The 18,709-nt window shown below is 36.2% G+C and overlaps 1 protein-coding gene across 1 annotated transcript in view; it reads left to right on the top strand.

Moving 5' to 3' along the window:
- LOC149548082 (protein PECTIC ARABINOGALACTAN SYNTHESIS-RELATED-like) overlaps positions 1 to 18,709 on the top strand; it is a 233,046-nt gene that overhangs the window by 99,415 nt on the left and 114,922 nt on the right. Inside the window, exon 5 of the mRNA XM_089792113.1 lies at positions 9,304 to 9,392. Within this exon, the coding sequence (XP_089648239.1) occupies positions 9,304 to 9,392 (89 nt within the window). The remainder of the gene's footprint in view (positions 1 to 9,303; positions 9,393 to 18,709) is intronic.

Raw genomic sequence — 18,709 nt, 5'->3', positions numbered from 1 at the left:
CCTTTTCATGATTATACCCCATCACCAAATGTTTTGGCTCATCAACTACTGTGTCATTGTTTTCATATAGTTCATCCTCGTGAAAAGATTCATTTTCAGCCTTATGATCACAATAATTTTTGTCAATAAGAACCTCCAACTCACTAAATAAGATGTTAGAATAATCCTTACATTAATCAAAGCCAGTTTGCGCTCATGGTTTTCATCATGTTGAAGCTGAACTGTAGATTTCCCAACTCCCTCAATACTGATCTGCACTTCTTGAGTTGTCTCTTCTTCCTTGTTCTCACAAATGTGACCAAGCAACCAAGCACACTTACAAGTGAAACATAACTGCTCTTTCCTCATTTGGTTCTTGCTCAAATAGAAGGTCCTGCAACTTGTATACCCATTGATATCAACTCACTATTTGTCATGAGATCCTAGAACCTATCAATTTTGTGCTCAAATAATTCTTCCATGAGCTCATAAGTTGTAGGTGAGATCCTATACTCAATCAATGCTTTGGAGATTTCATGTGTAATGGGAGATATAATATGTTCTCTCCTCCAAATAACTAACAAGGTTGATTGCAACCTCTTGCAAATATCATCCACATCAAGAATTGAGGATACAGTGGTGTGCATGCAGGCCTTTACATTTTCTAAATGATGCTTTTTACTTTCAGCTATGAAGCACTCTAACAGCTGAAAAATGAAGTCATTGCATTCGAGGTCAATCATAATGAAAAATAAGCTGATCTTTGTCATAATATCTAAAATCTTAATCCTCTTGGCGAAAGTTGGGTCTTGGTCATCATGTAATCTTTGTAAGTTTTTCTCACTCAGCTGCAAAAATTTCCTTGATAGATCTTCATTGTAGGCTGGGAGCTGTTATTCATGTAATTTCGCTGAGACATGAGGCCATTGTAGGCCTCACATTTTTATGTGGATGTTCCATTAATCTATGTTGGACCAATGCTAACATTGAAGGTTGTAAAGCCCAATTTAGGGGCCTACAATATGATTGATCAACTTTTGTCAAATATGTTTCTAATTCTTCCAATTTGGAGAGAATTGTTTTCTCAAAACCACAAATTGGAAATCCAAGAGCTTGCCAATTCTCCAACAGGATTCCATAGTTAATTCTGGCCAATGAATGAGAATCACCTTGTTTCCCCTGCACTTAAGGCTCCGCTACACCCAGGCGGGTAGACCTTCACGTCAAACGTTGACTGTTTGGATTAAGGCTTTTCTATAGCGAATTTAAGCTTTGGTGAGTTCTTTAGTTGGCAAAGTCCTTGAACTCGATCAAAATAAAGTAGAATGTTGAATGTTTGAACTGAATGAATGTTTTGTATAATATTTCTCAATAATGGATTTGATGCTTGCAAGAAGGAAGATATAGATTTTTTGACTTTAATAATACAAAGATCAATGCCTTTGCTCATCCGGGCAACAGAGTCAACTACAATGAAGATTATTATCTAAGTTACCGGTGCATCCAGGAAATCATCGAATGCTGGTTCTGGTGCTTTCAGATGAGTGGATGTGTTTCAATGCTGCATTGGTGGTCATTGAAAGCTTGTCCAATGCCTGTGGATGCGCGTGTGATGCGTTTGAGAGCATCCAGAGAGAATCCTAGAATTTGGTGCACCAGTCCCCCTAGCCTAAAATAGAGAGCATCTGGGTGCATTTGGAGAGCATCCAAACATTTTCAACGCCCATTCACTTAAGTGACTTTAAAAAAGAAGTGTTTAATTGATTTTTTTAATTATATTTTTGCTCCTTTTTTCCCCAAAACCCTAAAATGACCCTAAAAGAGGAATGGTTTATTTTTGTATATTTCTTTGCATACATAAATTATAGTATACACTATATACACATTTTTAAATATATACATATATAAATATTTTTATAAATATATACATATATAAATATTTTTATATATATATACATATATAAATATTTATATATATATACATATATAAATATTTATATATATATACATATATAAATATTTATATATATATATATATATATACATATATAAATATTTATATATATTTTAAAAAAAGTATATTTTTATATGGACGCACCCAAACGCATCCAAAATCCCCCCCCCCAAAAAAAAAAAATCGTGCATCCGTACATCAGCACCCCGCACCCATATCATCAGAACAAGCATCGGTAACTTATATTATCATGTACAACTTTATAACGTTCCATGCACTTGAACTATAAACAATTTAACTCCTAAGGTAGGGAGACAAACTGGATATACACACAAACAATTCAATATTTCACTATATCTATAATGATCGAGGTTAAAATGCCATAAATGACCATGTCCACTTATCTGACATTTAAATTGTTTATGGAATTTAAAAGATGATTATAAAGGACATATCAATTGCAGTTTAAATCTCCATGCCTTTAATAAAAATAAACAAAGGGCCTTTTATTTTATTATTAAAATAAAATATTTGAATTTACATTACAAAGCCATATTTTTGTTCCTTATTCCTCCTTAAAAGTGAATGTAAAATACTTTTTTGAATGTGTCTTGTTTGAATAAAATATCCTCTACTTATATCTTTTCAATTTCCAATAGAGTCACATCTTTTAAACAAAGAGTGATGTCTCTATAATCATATCTGTTGATTATAACTTTATGTATCTTTATTTCATTTTATAATCGGAAGAGTATTATGGGGATGATTAGCCACGCAGGGTATGACTTCTTGGAAACTTTACGAAGGCAGGTGCTCTGTAAATTCAACAGCACAATAGCAACTCATGGCTCATGGTAACTTTGGTGATTCATAATACTCATAGCAACCTTTTTTGTTGCTTACCCTTTGGAAGATACTTTTCCTTCTTCCATTGATCCTTTCTTAATACCTATGCTCCCTGTATGTAAATCAAGACTATCTTACATCTCATAACCTAACTTACTATGATTATCTTCCTTATGATGATTCCTTCTTCCTTTCTTCAACAAATGGCTTTCCCTTCTATTTACATCTTCTTGATTTGAGTCACAACTATTCAAGAGAGTCATAACCCTTCACCCTTTATCTTGTTGAAAGTGTCACAACCCTTCATCAATTCTTTCCATTCCAATCATGTTTCATTATTCCTTTCTTAGTCTCCACTGTAATGTCCCATTTTTTTGGGACATTATAATTCTTTGTGGCCAGCTCACTTCGCCTAGGTTTTAGGGGCGAAAAGGTTTTGTACGAGGTTCAGTTCGAGATTTGGCCTAGACATTTCCAGTTCCAGACCCATTGGAGCAGTTTTGGTAGGTTGTCCAGATACTTACTATTTTTAGTAAGTAATTAGAGCTCAGTATTTTCAGTACTTTAGTGTTGGGTTGGAAGCGTCTCACCGAGAGCTTTCCAATGAGCTATAGCACGAGCTTATCCGAGTTCGTTTGGTCAGTTATTTTAATGCCTGAAAATTTTATGGTTTACTGGCCAAGTGACTTTAAAGGTTTATTTAATGTCACTTTATTTTAAAAAGGTACTATGTTCACTTAAGTGACTAAAGGACAAAAAGTTGCTTTATCCCACTTTGCTTGAATGAGCATGCATCTCATTGGGAAAAGTAATAAAGGTACAACAAGCTCCACTTGAGAGGATATATATGTATATTATAATATTGAAAACAAATATTAAATCTGGGAGCTGGAAATAGTTGATGTTATTTCTTCTAGGACGCAAACCCTTGAAGAAACACTTGGAGATTGGACGCAAACCTAGCCTTCTTTCAGGTTCTATCTATATTGCCAATTTGACTGTCATTTCTGTTTATAAGATTGGATTATTGGGATTGTTCCATATTATTGTATTGCTGTTGTATAATACAGTAACGTTACTGGATAATTATTTGTATTAATCTGCTGGTTTATGTATAAACTTCTGAACATTGGGGAAAATAAAATAATCTTTTCTGAGTTTCTTGAATGCAAATGTGCTGGTTAGAAATTGATTAAAGTTCTGCAAATTGTATCAAGTATTGATTTCCTGTTTGGATTTAATTCTGCACTTTTATATCATGGGTTTTGGGAAAATATCCGGAAGGGGATAATACATCCACTTCCCTTCTTTCGTCTTCTCTCTTCCCTCCTTCGAAATTCTATTCTATTCCCCCTTATTCCAATCTTCTTTCCTTATTCCTTAGTCCCCATTTCACTTCTTTCCTCTTTTACCCTCCCCCTTCCAAATGAAAGTCTATTCTCCCGTTCATATCTCATGTTTGAGGGAGGCACATTTTTTCATTTGTTCCCTATTGACCATTCATTAAACTTCATTAAATTATAACTTAACTCTTTAATATTCAAATTTAAATTGTATTTATAATCCTTTTATATTTTTATATTAATATGATTATTTATTATTATATCCTATTTTAGAAATGAAACATCACATCATGGTTTATTGCTTTATTTATTTATATCATAATAAATTTTAGAAGTAGTTTCTAATTATTGTTCCTTGTTGGTAAGCTATTGGTGAAATGATACTCTTATTATTTGTTGCTGTTTATTTTTAGGGTTTTTTACCACAAACTCCATTAAAACCTCAAGAGTTTTTGTGCTTGGATTCCTTTCAACCTTCTTGTCTTTGATTGCGTTTGCCAAAGTATTTGGAAGGAGGCTTTGGTAATATGAAATTGGATGCTCATTTACTTGCTTTCAATTGCTTTTCTTTGTTTCCCTTACCCATTGGGGCAACCAGCTCCGGATAATACAAACTTAGGTCTTCATATCTTTGGGGGTTGCAAAAGGCTTTATGTGCCACATTTAGATGATTGATGTTGTTTTTAATGTTTAAGCCATCCCTTTTTACAATTGGACAACATAAAATGTTACTTCTACAATACTTCTTCCCTAATTTTTACCCATTAGTTGACAAAAACTAAGGAATAGGCTTTTGGGTTCTCTTTAATTAATTTAAAAAAAAAGACATGATAAAATATTAATATCCTTAACATCATTTACTAAAATTGGAATGCTCCGCCAAAAGATCCTTGGAAATAAGGATAAACAAGGACTAACATATTTTGTTGTTAAGAAATACGATAATACATGCATACAACATATATAAGTTTGCAACGGAAGATATAAACCAAACCACCAAAGATCCCCAAACGTTCATACTTGCCAATGCCCACATTTCCATCTAAGGGAATTATCTATACGAGTTCATTGCATTAATTATCCTAGCATTTGATACTACATTCATTTTAAAGTTGTAACACAAGTTCCTAAGTGATTAAGCCATACAAGTTCATTTTTCTGTTTGAAATGCAAAGGAACACAAAAACAATAAAAAACGATCCCAAAACACCCCAAAGGAAATCTTTTCTTGATTGGGGAGAAAGAATTCCCAAAAGGGTACTCAAAACACTAGGCCACAACCTCGGAACAAGTCGGGAAATGCCCGCTGTTTGAGGTATGACGATTCCCACATTGAACCATAGAATTCCAAAGGCATACGATAATATGGAAAGAGTCCATAATATAGTCATACGACACAACTCCAGTTTTCTAGGCGATAGAACTTTGGACTATGTACGATACCCTATTGTATTATACGTACAACTTGCTGCCTATCAGCAAAATGACTAAACTATCAAATTACAAGCAATAAACTAATCTAATCAAATGTAGGAAAGAACCTCCATACTAAGGAGTACTAGATACACATATCTCGAGGATGGGCACTTGATAGCATCAAATAACTCAAATCCATCCAACATGCTAATTTATAACATACATTTCTAATCCAAACAACATACAACATCACATAAACATGATATACATATGCATCAAAGAAAGCATAAATCACAAATAACATACTCTGAAAAATTGAAGGATCCAAGTGAGCCATAACGCTAATCCTGAAGCTCTAAGAAGACTGTCTATGTACTCTGATCACTAGCAATTGTATAGATAGCATTGCCTCCCAACAATGTGGAATGCTTAGGCCCACAACCATCGTGCTTATAGAGATAGCAACCCGACTACAGTCACATAGGACAAAGCATACAAAGCTTACACACACACCAACCAGTGCATGACAACAACTCATGAACATGAGGACAATGCAATACAATAGGTCAGTAACTAGACACGCTATATGATAACTATGTAGGGACTTTAGTGTAGTGTAATCACCTGGCATCAACAAGCCCAAGCTATATGTGGTGTGGAACTCAACACCAACCGGAGGCCATCACACCTAGTGCGGTACTCAGCTCCAACAGGAGGCCATCACATTGTGCACTCGAACCACCTTTCGTAGAAGACTAGCAACTGTACAGACACCAGACCCTTGAACTGGCTCCCACGACATGCTTGGCAACCATACAGGTGTTTTCTTATCTTTTCATTAAGTTTTATTATCCCATTAGTTTAATTCCTAACCCAACCCCCAAATAAACAATCCCTCAACTAACGTAAATTCTGAAGTTTGGGCCTCATAAGATCGTGTCATGCACACGTACGTCCTCGTGGGTGGGCACAATCAACTCCGTGAATATAATCAAATTATACCAATGCAAAGGTTGGATATGAGAAATGCAATGAAATCACAAGGTATAATAAACTCACTCAATTGGGCATATGGGAGTACAAATTCAACACAAAATCCAATGAACGCAAAGTAAAACCATGGATGGGTTCCACATCCATAAACAAAACACATGCCAAGAAATTCCCATAAAATTTGAGTGGTATGCAAAACGAGGTGACATAAAATTGCTCAAAAATCAAAGTTACTGAAATTCAATGAAATCGAAAACCCACCTCCAAAACAAGGTCAAACATCCAAAATCAACTAAAAATTGAGCTACAAGCTCACATGCAAATTCTGATAGCATAACACTATGAAAACTTACAAATTAAATCACATACATCACACAAATATTCGTTCTCGCCCAACCGGGTCAAATTGAAGCAAGAAAATGGAGGGGAACACTAGTTCTCATCCTCCAATAAATTAGCAATTAAAAATGGAAGCATAAATGAATCAAAAAAAGAGAAACGAGAAAGCCCTATCACACAAAAAAGCCCCAAAACCGGTAATTGCAACCATGGAATGGAAAATCTGCCGAATGCAATGAAACACTCGACAAAGATGAAGATCCCCGCTATAAATTCAACGAGACCAACCTCATGACGATCCAATGAGCCAATCTCACCCAACGAACAAAACAAGGAATTGCCAACAAGAGGGATTGAGAAGTTTTGCTCCAAAAGCATAAAATGGCAAATTAAAAGTGTTCGCATTTGCCAATATAAGCACTTTTCCCAAAGTGACTTATAAATTAGGTTATTAATAACTTAATATCTAATTGGTCCCTTTTCCCCATCAAACAATTCCAACTATTTGGAATTCAACTATGACAAATTAGTTGGTAAATACTATAAATTAAATCAGATATAAAATTTCCCCAAATTAATTAAATCAACGTTTTAATAACATTTTCCGCTACTGTTGGAAAATCCTAAATGAACAGACTCACTCATTGGTCTAAACACATAATGCATTATGAATCCAAATTTACCAATTATTGGAGGACTAATAATAAATTTGGACAGATACATCGCCCATATAGGGACGACATTAACTCAACATGGATGGTCAAAGTTACTATCTTCTAGTGCCACTGTCAAGGATATAGGTACACACTCAAATGCCAAACTTAGGGTTAATGTACCTAGTACCTATTCAGTGAAAAAGAAAACATCAAGTGCAGATGCTCAAAATATAATAGCCGAAGCACACAAAGACACATATTCACGCGAAGGAGAACAAGACACCGTGTAGATCTCGCAAGCGACTACAACTCTGTTCCCACTTCGTACTAGCACCAACAAACAATCTGCACATAAAAGTGTAGTACAATACAACACAATCATATAATTAAGCATTTAACTAAATCATTTAAATAATCCATTTTCATCACTAAGCATATATTTACTAAAGGTAACAGACAAACATCCACAACATAAAACACACCAACAATTAATCCAATAATATCCATCTGATAGCTCATTTATCATAATCCATGTCTAAATACAAAATAAACCAAACATCATTATAAGACATTATGTCACATCACTAGAATCATCATGTAGATATGATCAAACTGAAAAGTGACACATCTAACATCTAGCAGCTATGATACTGGTAATCAAAATAATGTAAAGTCATCGAAGCATCTCAATATGCAAATACACATGAAAATCCATCAAAATATTCATTGATTGAAAACTAAGCTATGGAATAGGATGCAAACACGGGAGACACTACAAAAACAATGCACTTTTGGAGTTATTTACTCACATCCAAGGATGGAGATCCAAGAATGTCAATCTCAACAAACATTATTTACTCAAATCCAAGTGACTTTATATTTGGGAAAGGAGTTATTTTCCCTGACATGGTTTTTCAGAAATAGGGATTTTGCTCCAATTTGTATTGAAAATCGGTCTTCTGCTTGTTGTGATCAATACACTTGCTCGACTTTTGTGGTAGCAATTGATTGGATTTGTGTTGTGATTGCTCACGTTCCTATTGAGTCATTTCAGTTTTTTTAAAGGTTTGCTTTTCTTCCACTCTTTTTTGTGTTTCCGTGTTTACGTGAAGTAGGACATTTCACATTTTTGAAATTGCTTTGTCTTTTCGACTAAAGAAAAATGCTTTAGTTTTATGGGTTGAAAGTAAGTATTCCCTCACAATTTTATTGCATTCCATTACCCGATTGGGATTTTATAAGCATTTCATATTTTTATATTTTGAAGAACATGGGTTTTGTGGGCTTATGCTGCATGTTTACTTGTGTGCACCCAAAAAATGATTTACAATAAAGGACCTATTAGGATCTACCTGAATAAGGGTTTTTACTACTACAACTGTTATGGAACATTAGGTCGAATGATCTATAAAAAAAAATCATTTTTCTAATTATATCTAATATAGTGCACACAAACACTTTACTTCATAGCCAACTAACTTTTGGCTTGATCACACATTCACATTCATGAGTGCCATACAATCAACACACAATTCTTAGAGCTCTATCAAATATATAGTATTCTTTAAACGCTAAAATGTTTCACCACCTTAAAATGTTTCTAACACATTTCACTTTGAATTCAATGTTCATGGTTAGTGATTATTAATTAATTAACTGTTGATGGTTTTGGGCAATGTTCATTTATTAATTAATTTAATAATAGAGTAGACTAATGTATGATTATGAGTTGATTAATATGGTCTTAATCATTCGCACGATGCTTCAACTTTTGCAGATATGCAATGCAGTGGCAGTTGCCAAAATAATGAACGTGACTTTGATTCTACCTAATTTCAAGCAAGATCAGATTTGGAAGGATAAAACGTGAGTTTTTCTGTTTGATGTACATATAGTTAAAGTGTTTTATTTTGTAAAATATCACACTAATGGTATTGCAATGTTTATATTAATAAATGAAATCCCCACAAAGGTTGCATTTGTCATTTTTCAATGTAATATTTAGTGGGTATAACTTTTAGAGCTCAACTACAGTAACTTGTAATATCATGTTTATATAAGTCACTCTATTTTGATCTTTATAGCTAGGCATCAAATACTATAAATATTGAGACTTTAGTAATTTGAAATATCCTAGATATTTCTAAGTATATAGTCATTTACATCTAAAACCTTTTTCTTAGACCCTTTTTCTTCATTCCCTTTACTAGCCACGAATGCTTTAGACTTTAAAGACTTGAGAATCCCCATGCTCATCAATTCTGTTTGTTCTACCACCAACATCTCTGTGAAGGCATCAAATGAAGGCATGGTGTATAAAGGACCCATAGTCAACTTGTGGGTATTGAAGTTAGAAACAAATGCTAGAAACAACAACAATACAATAACTAGTACTTGAAATCCAATCTTAAACATATAATTTACAGTTAGATTGGAACACTCAAAGAAGAACTTGTAAGCGCATACGAGACACTTGAAATGACGTCTCCACAGACAATGGGTTTGCGTCCACTATCTACCGACACAAGGGGCTACATCCTCACATTAGTTGAAAGCTGAAGTTTTCCAATTACTCTCCTAAGAGAGAAATTGAAAATCTGAATAATAAATCAAGCATGTCCAGGAATGAGCCTCTTTCCTTTTTAATACACAAACTCAGACTCTTTGACTCCCCTCTAGCTTTCGTCTTATTCCCTTGTGACTCTTCAACTTCCCTCTGGCTTTTCGTCTTATTTCTCCTTGACTTTTAGCCCACCCTTATAATATTAAATTGCTCCATTTTATTCCAGCTCTTAGAGATAAATTTTAATATTATAAGGGTATATCTAAAAATCCTCTCATGTCACCAAAAAGGGACATTACAAATCTCCCCTCCTGAAAATTGCTTGTCCTCAACCAATTAATACCAGGATCTCATATAAATCTGTAGGTAGCTCTGTAGCCCGATCTGAGAACAAATCCTGCCATACTACGAAGCAAGGTGTCGAACTGCAATCCATCCATCAACCAAATACCAGGATCCCAAACATTGATGGCATAACCAACGGATATGATTAGATAAAAATGTATCCAAAAGCTATGTATACCCCAGTAGGCGGTGATGACCCGTCCTAAATAGATGATGTAGGAAACGAGCTGCCCAAAAGCTGAAATCAACACCAAGGGCAGCATAAAAGATAATGCCGCCATCATCACTTTGAAGAGTCCCTAAAAATACATAGGCATCATGAGAAAGAATGAAGCTAAAAAAGCATTCCCTATAATCAACACATGACCCTTCTCAATCCTCCACTAGGACCTGTTTAACTGCTGAAATAAGAAATCCATCCAACCCATATATAAGTTAGAATTCAGAAACATGTAAAGGCTGTATGAAAGAGGGGCAACAGTAGTCACTTCACCACACCAATCTTGTGACCAATGTTCGCTGTTAAAAACTGTAGCTTGATCCGAATCTTTGAAGTCAAGATCATCTTCTTCTTGGAAATCAAGAGGAACTCTCTCCTCTACCTTAAAAAGTGGGTTATCAGAAATCCAAACAGCATCTACCTCAAACAAAGGGTTGTCTATAAGCTGAATGTGATTTGAAGTTTTGGAACTTGGTAGCTTGGGGCAACTATCCAAATCATACATCTACTTAGTGATATCAAGTTCATCAATTACCTCCAAGAAAAATTCCTACTTCTTTTTATCCTCATGCTCCCTAAAATGATTTGTGCTTTGAATCTGATTTTTCGCTTCCTGAAGAGAAAACTGAGTATCAACCAATGCCTCACAAACATGCTTAAGCTCCTTGTTGAGCTCTTTAATCTCATTCCTTTCTTTATTCAATTGGTTGATATAGGATCCAACAACCTTGTATAATCCCTGTCGGAAAGCAAACATAAGTAATCTGATTTCATAGTTTCAAGAGCTGTTTTGATCACTTGCAAATTAGCAACAGGCCAATCTCCTTCCATTTCCCTTTGAGCTTTCCTATAGAGATCCTCAACCAACTTGTGAGTGCTGTCATAATGTACCAAAGACGCCACAACCATGTCTTCACTAACCTTCAGTTGATTATTTAAGGTATGCATTTCATTAGTGTCCTGTTGAAGCAGTTCATCGTCTTGCAGTGTCATCTTAGATTGTTCCTCTAAATTTAAGTCATGGGTATCATAAATATATGGTTCATCATACAAAAATTCCAATTTGCTATTACCTCGTGTGCAACCGATCTCATCAACTTGCTTATCAAAGCTAACCTCCAAATCGCCAACGTAGAAACTTGCACCCTGTGTAACATCATCTACGTGATCGCGAGAAGGCTGCAAATCAATGTTAGTTGACTGTTCTTTTTCAAGACCTTCTATTCGATGATTTTGATCTTCCAGAACTTCTTCATACACACCTTTGCACTGGTCTTTTGCAAGGAGATCCTGAACCAATTCCAAATACTTTCTTTTTGCCATATCAGTCTTATTTTGCTGCTTTAGATGAAGATCCAAGTAATCACTGAATGATAAATCATTCTGAATTTGGGTAGGAAGTTTTTTATACTCCTTATAAATGTAGAGTATTTCTGTTCTTATATTTGCTGATTGTGGCAACCACAATCCAGAATATTCAGCTCTTTCTATATCTCTTTTTGTGTCTTCGTGTTTCGGACTGCACTATCTATGTTCATCAAATTCTATGCTACTACCTCCAACCTTCTTTACATTAGTATTACTTCTTGGCGACAATCTTCTTGTATTTACATGTCTCTTGGAATAATTGTGAAATTTTTGCTCTGAATTTGCTTCTTCACGCTTATGATTTTCTAGAGAACCCATCACCAAAGGCTGTGAACATGAATGGGTTATCACATTTTTTTGGTTTGCTGTTTCTTTTTCAACCTTTGCATCAATTTCATCCATCAATGGCACTTTCCTATCCAGCTCCTCACATACGTCGTGGCCCATGTTCTTCACTATACCAAGCCCCTCTGCAATCATATCTAATCCTTGATCCTGCCTGGCTTTTCACATTTCATAAACTTGTCTAAATTGACTAGATTCCTCAGTTTGCTGAAAATATTCATTTTCAAAAAGCTGATTGGTGCCATCATACTGTGTCTTGAGCTTCATCTGCTGATTATTTTGCAGATGTGAGTTTCTTGAAACAGACCCAAATCTTTGAAAATGTTGTTCTTCTATTGCATAACATTCACGGACTCGTATCCCGATCCTACCATATGCTCATTATCTGCACCGCTTAGCATTGCATTTGGAAAAAACTTGTGGGATCTCGTCTGCTAAGCATTGTTCTGCAGATTTCCTCTTGCAAAGGCTTGAAGATGAGTGTCCACGTATTTTTTTTGTCCACCACCAATGTCATTGCTTACATATGCTTCCATTGCAACACTTCTCTGTGTTCTTTGGATATCCTTGCGAGTCATAGATTGCAAGCAAGGGGCCTTTATTTCCTTAGCATCATTTGGAAAGCCTGTTTTGGAAAGCTCTGATGCACTTGTCCATGTAGTTGGATTGTTCTCATGCCCATTGTTAATCCTACCACCACCTACAACCACATTCTTGGTTTGCATACTTAAACCATTAGATCCTGTGGTAACTATTGGAGAGAATATTTGCCATCCAAAATATTCATCTTGACCTAGTGTTAGGCTTGAGTTTTCTCTATTTCTATAAGGCCCCAAAGAGACATTTTGAAAAGGAATACCTAATGAATTGTCTTCCATTTGCTTAGAAAATTGTCCTTGTAATGGTTGTTTCAGTCCTAGGAATGGATATTGCTCAGGACTAACTTCACTTGCATTAAGCGGACTGTATCCCATTTTATCAAGTGCAAAATTTGCAATTGTCTTCCGATGTGTCTGAGGTTGATATCGTGAAGAATCCACAACCAATTTGATCCAATTATGTTTTTCTGACTCAAATTTTAATTCTTTCCTTCACATCGTTTTGTTTCACACACTAATAATGCCTTCATCCGTTGGAAATATCATTCACACTTGGTTCCTCTATCTTTTCGCATGGCCCTTACAATACGTAGAACTGTGTTAGCTTAATGCTTCCCAATAGAATGCACAGGCTATATTGAAGTTGCAAGAGGGTATCAAAGCCTTGAGACGTGTCATTCTACAAAGCACCATTACTCTTAGCCAAAGTCTATCGATAAGTTTCTTTATCGGTTACTTTCCCACTCCTATGGACCCCCACGCGACAGATAAATGCTTGGAAAAGTGAATCATGGCTCGTTTTTAAAACTTGTCAATTATTCACCACTTAGTCTAAAAGACAACTGGGCACAATAATTCTTTATGATTTGTAATGGTACTGATTATAACATTCTCCAGTTTAGTTACTCGGTTACAGTTGAAGATGTAAATGATCTGTGGCCTACAGTCAAAGATGGCTTTGAGGGTCGCATGCCTTTCCAGAGAGCTTGCCTTAGCAACAAGGCTCGTAATCCTATTTATGTGGAAAAGCTGCTCGTAGAATTCATCTTACACAACAGATTCTCTTCTTTGAGGCCATCTTCTGCAAGAATAATCTCTTTTCTGGTTCCAGCAAACTTATGTAACTGTTGTTCTTGTCATCTGTGAGGATTTCAATGAGTGCAAAACAATACTAAAGCCACACCTAGATTTGATTGTTGAAAATGATGTTGAGGAGTGGTTTATCATGTTTTGTCTCAAAGGCGTATGTGAGCAGCGATCACGCAAACAATGGATGAAGAGGGTATACAGTAAGCTCTGATGATTGTGAACTAACACCCGCAACTGCCTGGGAGTCACGTGACCATAAACCCAAGCTTCTTCCTAACTGTTGTGGCACCGTTTTACCAAGTGCCTCATGCGGTATGTTCAGTTCCAAAAACACGTCTATCCACCCAGCTTCACCTTCACTTCCTGTGGCACAACGACTGTAGGATTATAGATGTCAATTCCCTGTACCAAATTTCTGTCTCCTCAGTATACTGCAAAATGTGAGTCCAACAAGATCCTGAACAATATCCCTTCCGAAACTATAGAGAAAGTCTGAATTTGTTTGAACTGAATATAATCATACCACTACAGATACAAATATTTCCTCACCATAATCGCCCAACGTATTTTAAAGTCCTCTGTAGATCAAAACTCCGATTTGAAATTCTTGGAATGTATCAAATGGAAAAGAACGAGTGTTTTCTTTTGTATGGTATCATCAACCTTGCTAGTTGCAACATAAGGGAATGCTCTATCAGCACCCTTCTCCAATAATTGTCATATTATGTGTAACGCATATACTTTTATCCTGTAATTAATGCTCGCTTAATGTTTTGCATAACATCTTGAACCGTGAATAGGCGATCTCTTACAACTTCTTGTTCGACAATTATCTCCCTTGTGCTTTTCCTCGCTTTATCTATGATTTTTTGGGTGACTTTACCAGTCAAATGTTCAGAATGCTGGAAAACAATTTCCTCACTAGCATGCAACGACCATTTCATTCTAAAAATATCACCTATGTTGACAACCTCTTGACCTCTTGATTCAATATGATACCTAATAGTGTTAGATCTTCATAATTTCTCCTTTGAACAAACTTCAACTCAACCTCGTCGGCTTGCCCAAAAATATATTTATGAATCAACATGTACTTCTATTATTCCAAAAATCTCACTGTCTAATAAGAGAAAGGACTGAGGAAAATTCTGATAAACCCCTTCTAAAAATCTCTGATCAAAACAATTTCACCCTTTATATTTTGCAAAACCTCATAGTCTAGCAAGAAAGCCAGCTCTGATACCACTGAAATATCCCAAATCGAATATTTACTTGATTTCACCTCAAAATATGTTCACAACTAAACATATGCAGTAGTATTACAAAACACAATAGAAACCAACAGAAACTTGAACAAAGATTAAGTTGATCTTTCTCAAAATGATACTCATGATTCAAGCATATAAAAATGCATTACAGACCCACAATATAAAACCAAAAAACTCTCATAAAAGTCCTTAAAACAATGTTATTGCACTATACAACAGCAATACAATAACCAATACTCAAAATCCAATCTTAAACACAGAATTTATAGTCAGATTGGTATTACGGAAGTAATTGGTAAATACTTGCTTGTTAATAGCAGATACCGGAAGGTCAATTTATACAAAAGAATAAAATGATGTTTCCTTAGGAAACGATTGTAAAAAATAGAAACATTCTATTCTAGAGAAAGAAACAAACGAAAGGAAACTAAAGCTAACTTGATATTTACAAATAGATAACCATTAATTAATAATAGATGACTTATCTATTATTGTAATACCCTCCCTTAATGGTTAATCTGTCTAGAACACCAAGCTGTCCTCTGAATTTGACAAACTTATTAGGACCAAAATGCTTGATGAGAATGTCTGTAGTCTAATCTGTGGTAGGAATATACTGCAAATCTATAATCTCGTCTTCAACTAGCTGTCGTATGTAATGACAATGAACATTCGCATGCTTGGTTCGTTCACAGAAGACTGGATTTCGTGCTAACTTGATAACGCCTTCATTATCAAGAAATAGAGTAGTCGGTCCTGTTGATGACATTTGCATATCCCAAGCATCCGACGAAGCCAAAAAGCTTTACATCCTACCTTAATAGTCCCTCTGTATTCGGCCATTGTAGAGGAGAGAGAAACTACCTGTTGCTTCTTACTGGTCCATGTGATTGCACCAGATCCCAAACTGAACACATATCCAAAAGTTGACTTTTTATCATCAACAGACCCTGCCCAATCTGAATCCATGAACCCACTGAGTTTAGGTTTATAACTTCAAGAGTACAGAAGTCCATAATCTGAAGTGCCCTTCACATAACGAAGTACACGCTTTTCTGCCATCCAATGATCAGCCTTAGGAGCTGTCCTAAAGTGTGAAATATAGTTGACTACGAAGCTGATATGAGGCCTAGTAGCAGAGAGGTAGATGAGGCTTCCTACTAGTTGCCTGTATGTAGTTTCATCATCGGAAGGAGAATCAGACTTTGCAGATAACTTGAGACCTTTCTCCATAGGTGTAGATGCAGGCTTGCAATCCTGCATACGAAATTTGTCTAATAGGGCCCTGGGATATTTGGACTCAGAGATGAATATACTAGAAGACTGTTGCCAACTTCAACATCTAAGCAATAATGCATGAACTCAAGGTCAGTCATATCAAAAGACTGGTATAAGTTTTGTTTGATTCCCTGAATCAAAGATGCCGAGCTGCCAGTGATGATCAAATCATCCACATAAATAACCAAAAGGATGATGTCACTTTCAGTAGTCTTGATGTATAGATTTGAGTTTGAAGAACTCCTCTTGAGCCTTGGTCACTGAGGTACTTTTCAATTTTTATGTACCATGCCCGAGGGGCTTGCTTCAAGCCATAGAGAGCTTTTACCAATCTAAGAACCAGATGGTCTTTACCGACAACCTTGAAACCAGGAGGTTGCGTCATGTAGACATCTTCATGGAGATCAGCATTTGGGAAAGCACTCTTGACGTCCAATTTGATGGACCTTCTAGCCAAACTGTGCTAACATGGCTAGGACTAATCTGATGGTGCTCATCTTTGTAGTTGGAGGAAAGGTCTCCTCATAATCAATGCCTTGATGTTGAGAAAAGCCCTTTGCCACTAAACGAGCTTTGTACTTATCCAAAGTACCATCCGATTTGTATTTGATTTTGTAGACCCATTTGCAGCGAATGGGTTTCTTCCATGGGGGAAGATAAAAAAGGACCTAGGTGTTGTTCTTCAGCAGGCTCTGGTGTTAAGATGTCATGGCTTGTTCCCACTGTGGAATTCCTTTAGCCTCGGAATATGTTTGAGATTCAAACACACTATGAATGTTGGCCATGAGAGCAAAGTTAATAGAATCTGTAGTTTTGCTCTTTTTTCGAGCAGTTCTCTCAACAATGAGCTCATCATCACGAAGATCAGCAAGTGTCTTAGCTCACCACTTAGGCTGGATAGGAGAATGACCAACATTAGTACCAAGAGATGCTTGATCAGCAGGATTCTCATTAGAAGAATTTAGATCAAACTCAGGTGAAGCATCTACAAAACGAGGTGATCCTACAGGAGAAGCCAGAGGTGTCTGTATAAATATCACTGGTATAGCTGGAGCTACAGGCACTAGTAGAGGCCTCCCATCAGGTGTACCAAATGGAAGCCGAACTCCCAAATCACAAGCCTGCATATGCTGGTTTGCTAGATCAGGAACAGGAGAAACAAGCATGAAAAGTCCTCATTGCTCATCAAAGACTACATCATGACTGTAGATGAGACGAGATGTCTCAACATTGATTAGGTGGTAGGCTTTGTGAAGACTGCTATATCCAGTAAGCATAAGTTTTTGACTTTTGGCATCCAACTTGGTGCCTAACGCATCAGGGATCCAAACAAAAGCAAGGGAGCCAAAAACCTTTAGGTGACTGATTTTGCGCTTGCCACTTGACTAGGCCTCTTTCGGAGTTTTATCTTTGACCACCACTATGGGTGACCGGTTCAACTAATAAATTGCAGCATTAACTGCTTATGCCCAAAACTTCTTCGGAACATGTCTATGTTCGAGCACGGAATGAGTCATCTCGATGATTGTCTTGTTCTGATGTTCAACTACATTGTTTTGTTGTGGCGTATGGGGTGTGGTTAACTGGCATTTGCTGCCACATGTATCCAAGAAGCTTGAGAAAACATTAGGACAAAATTCCCCCCATTGTCTGATTTAAGAGTAATTATAGATTTCCCAGACTCTTTTTCAACTTAAGGTTTAAACTTTTGAAATACAAGAAATGCATCTGATTTCTTTTTAAGGATATACACCCACATTTTTCTATTGAAATCATCAACAAACAACAGAAAATACCTGGACCCAAGAACAGAAGGAGTGGCCATGGGGCCATAGATATCGACATGTACAAGCTAAAGTACCTGAGAAGCTTGCTATGAGTCGTCACTGGTTAAAGATGTGCGATGTTGCTTCCCAACCTATCATGCGTTACAAACTCCAAGCTGTTGAGTCTGAATCTCTGGCAATCTGAGAACAAGCTCATCCCAAGAAGGTTATGAGAGATAATGCACATTTAAGTGTCGATATCGCTGATGCCAAAGTGTGCTGACAGAAGATCACCGAGCAACCATAGCTAAGTCTTGAGAATCACTAGAATCAGTAAGTCTA

The sequence above is a fragment of the Cupressus sempervirens genome, chromosome 7 (assembly GCF_028749045.1).
Source record: "Cupressus sempervirens isolate cs-2001-9-10 chromosome 7, ASM2874904v1, whole genome shotgun sequence".
NCBI classification, from domain to species: Eukaryota; Viridiplantae; Streptophyta; class Pinopsida; order Cupressales; family Cupressaceae; genus Cupressus; species Cupressus sempervirens.
Note: the sequence above shows the minus strand (reverse complement) of the source record. Positions and strands in the feature narration are given on the sequence as shown.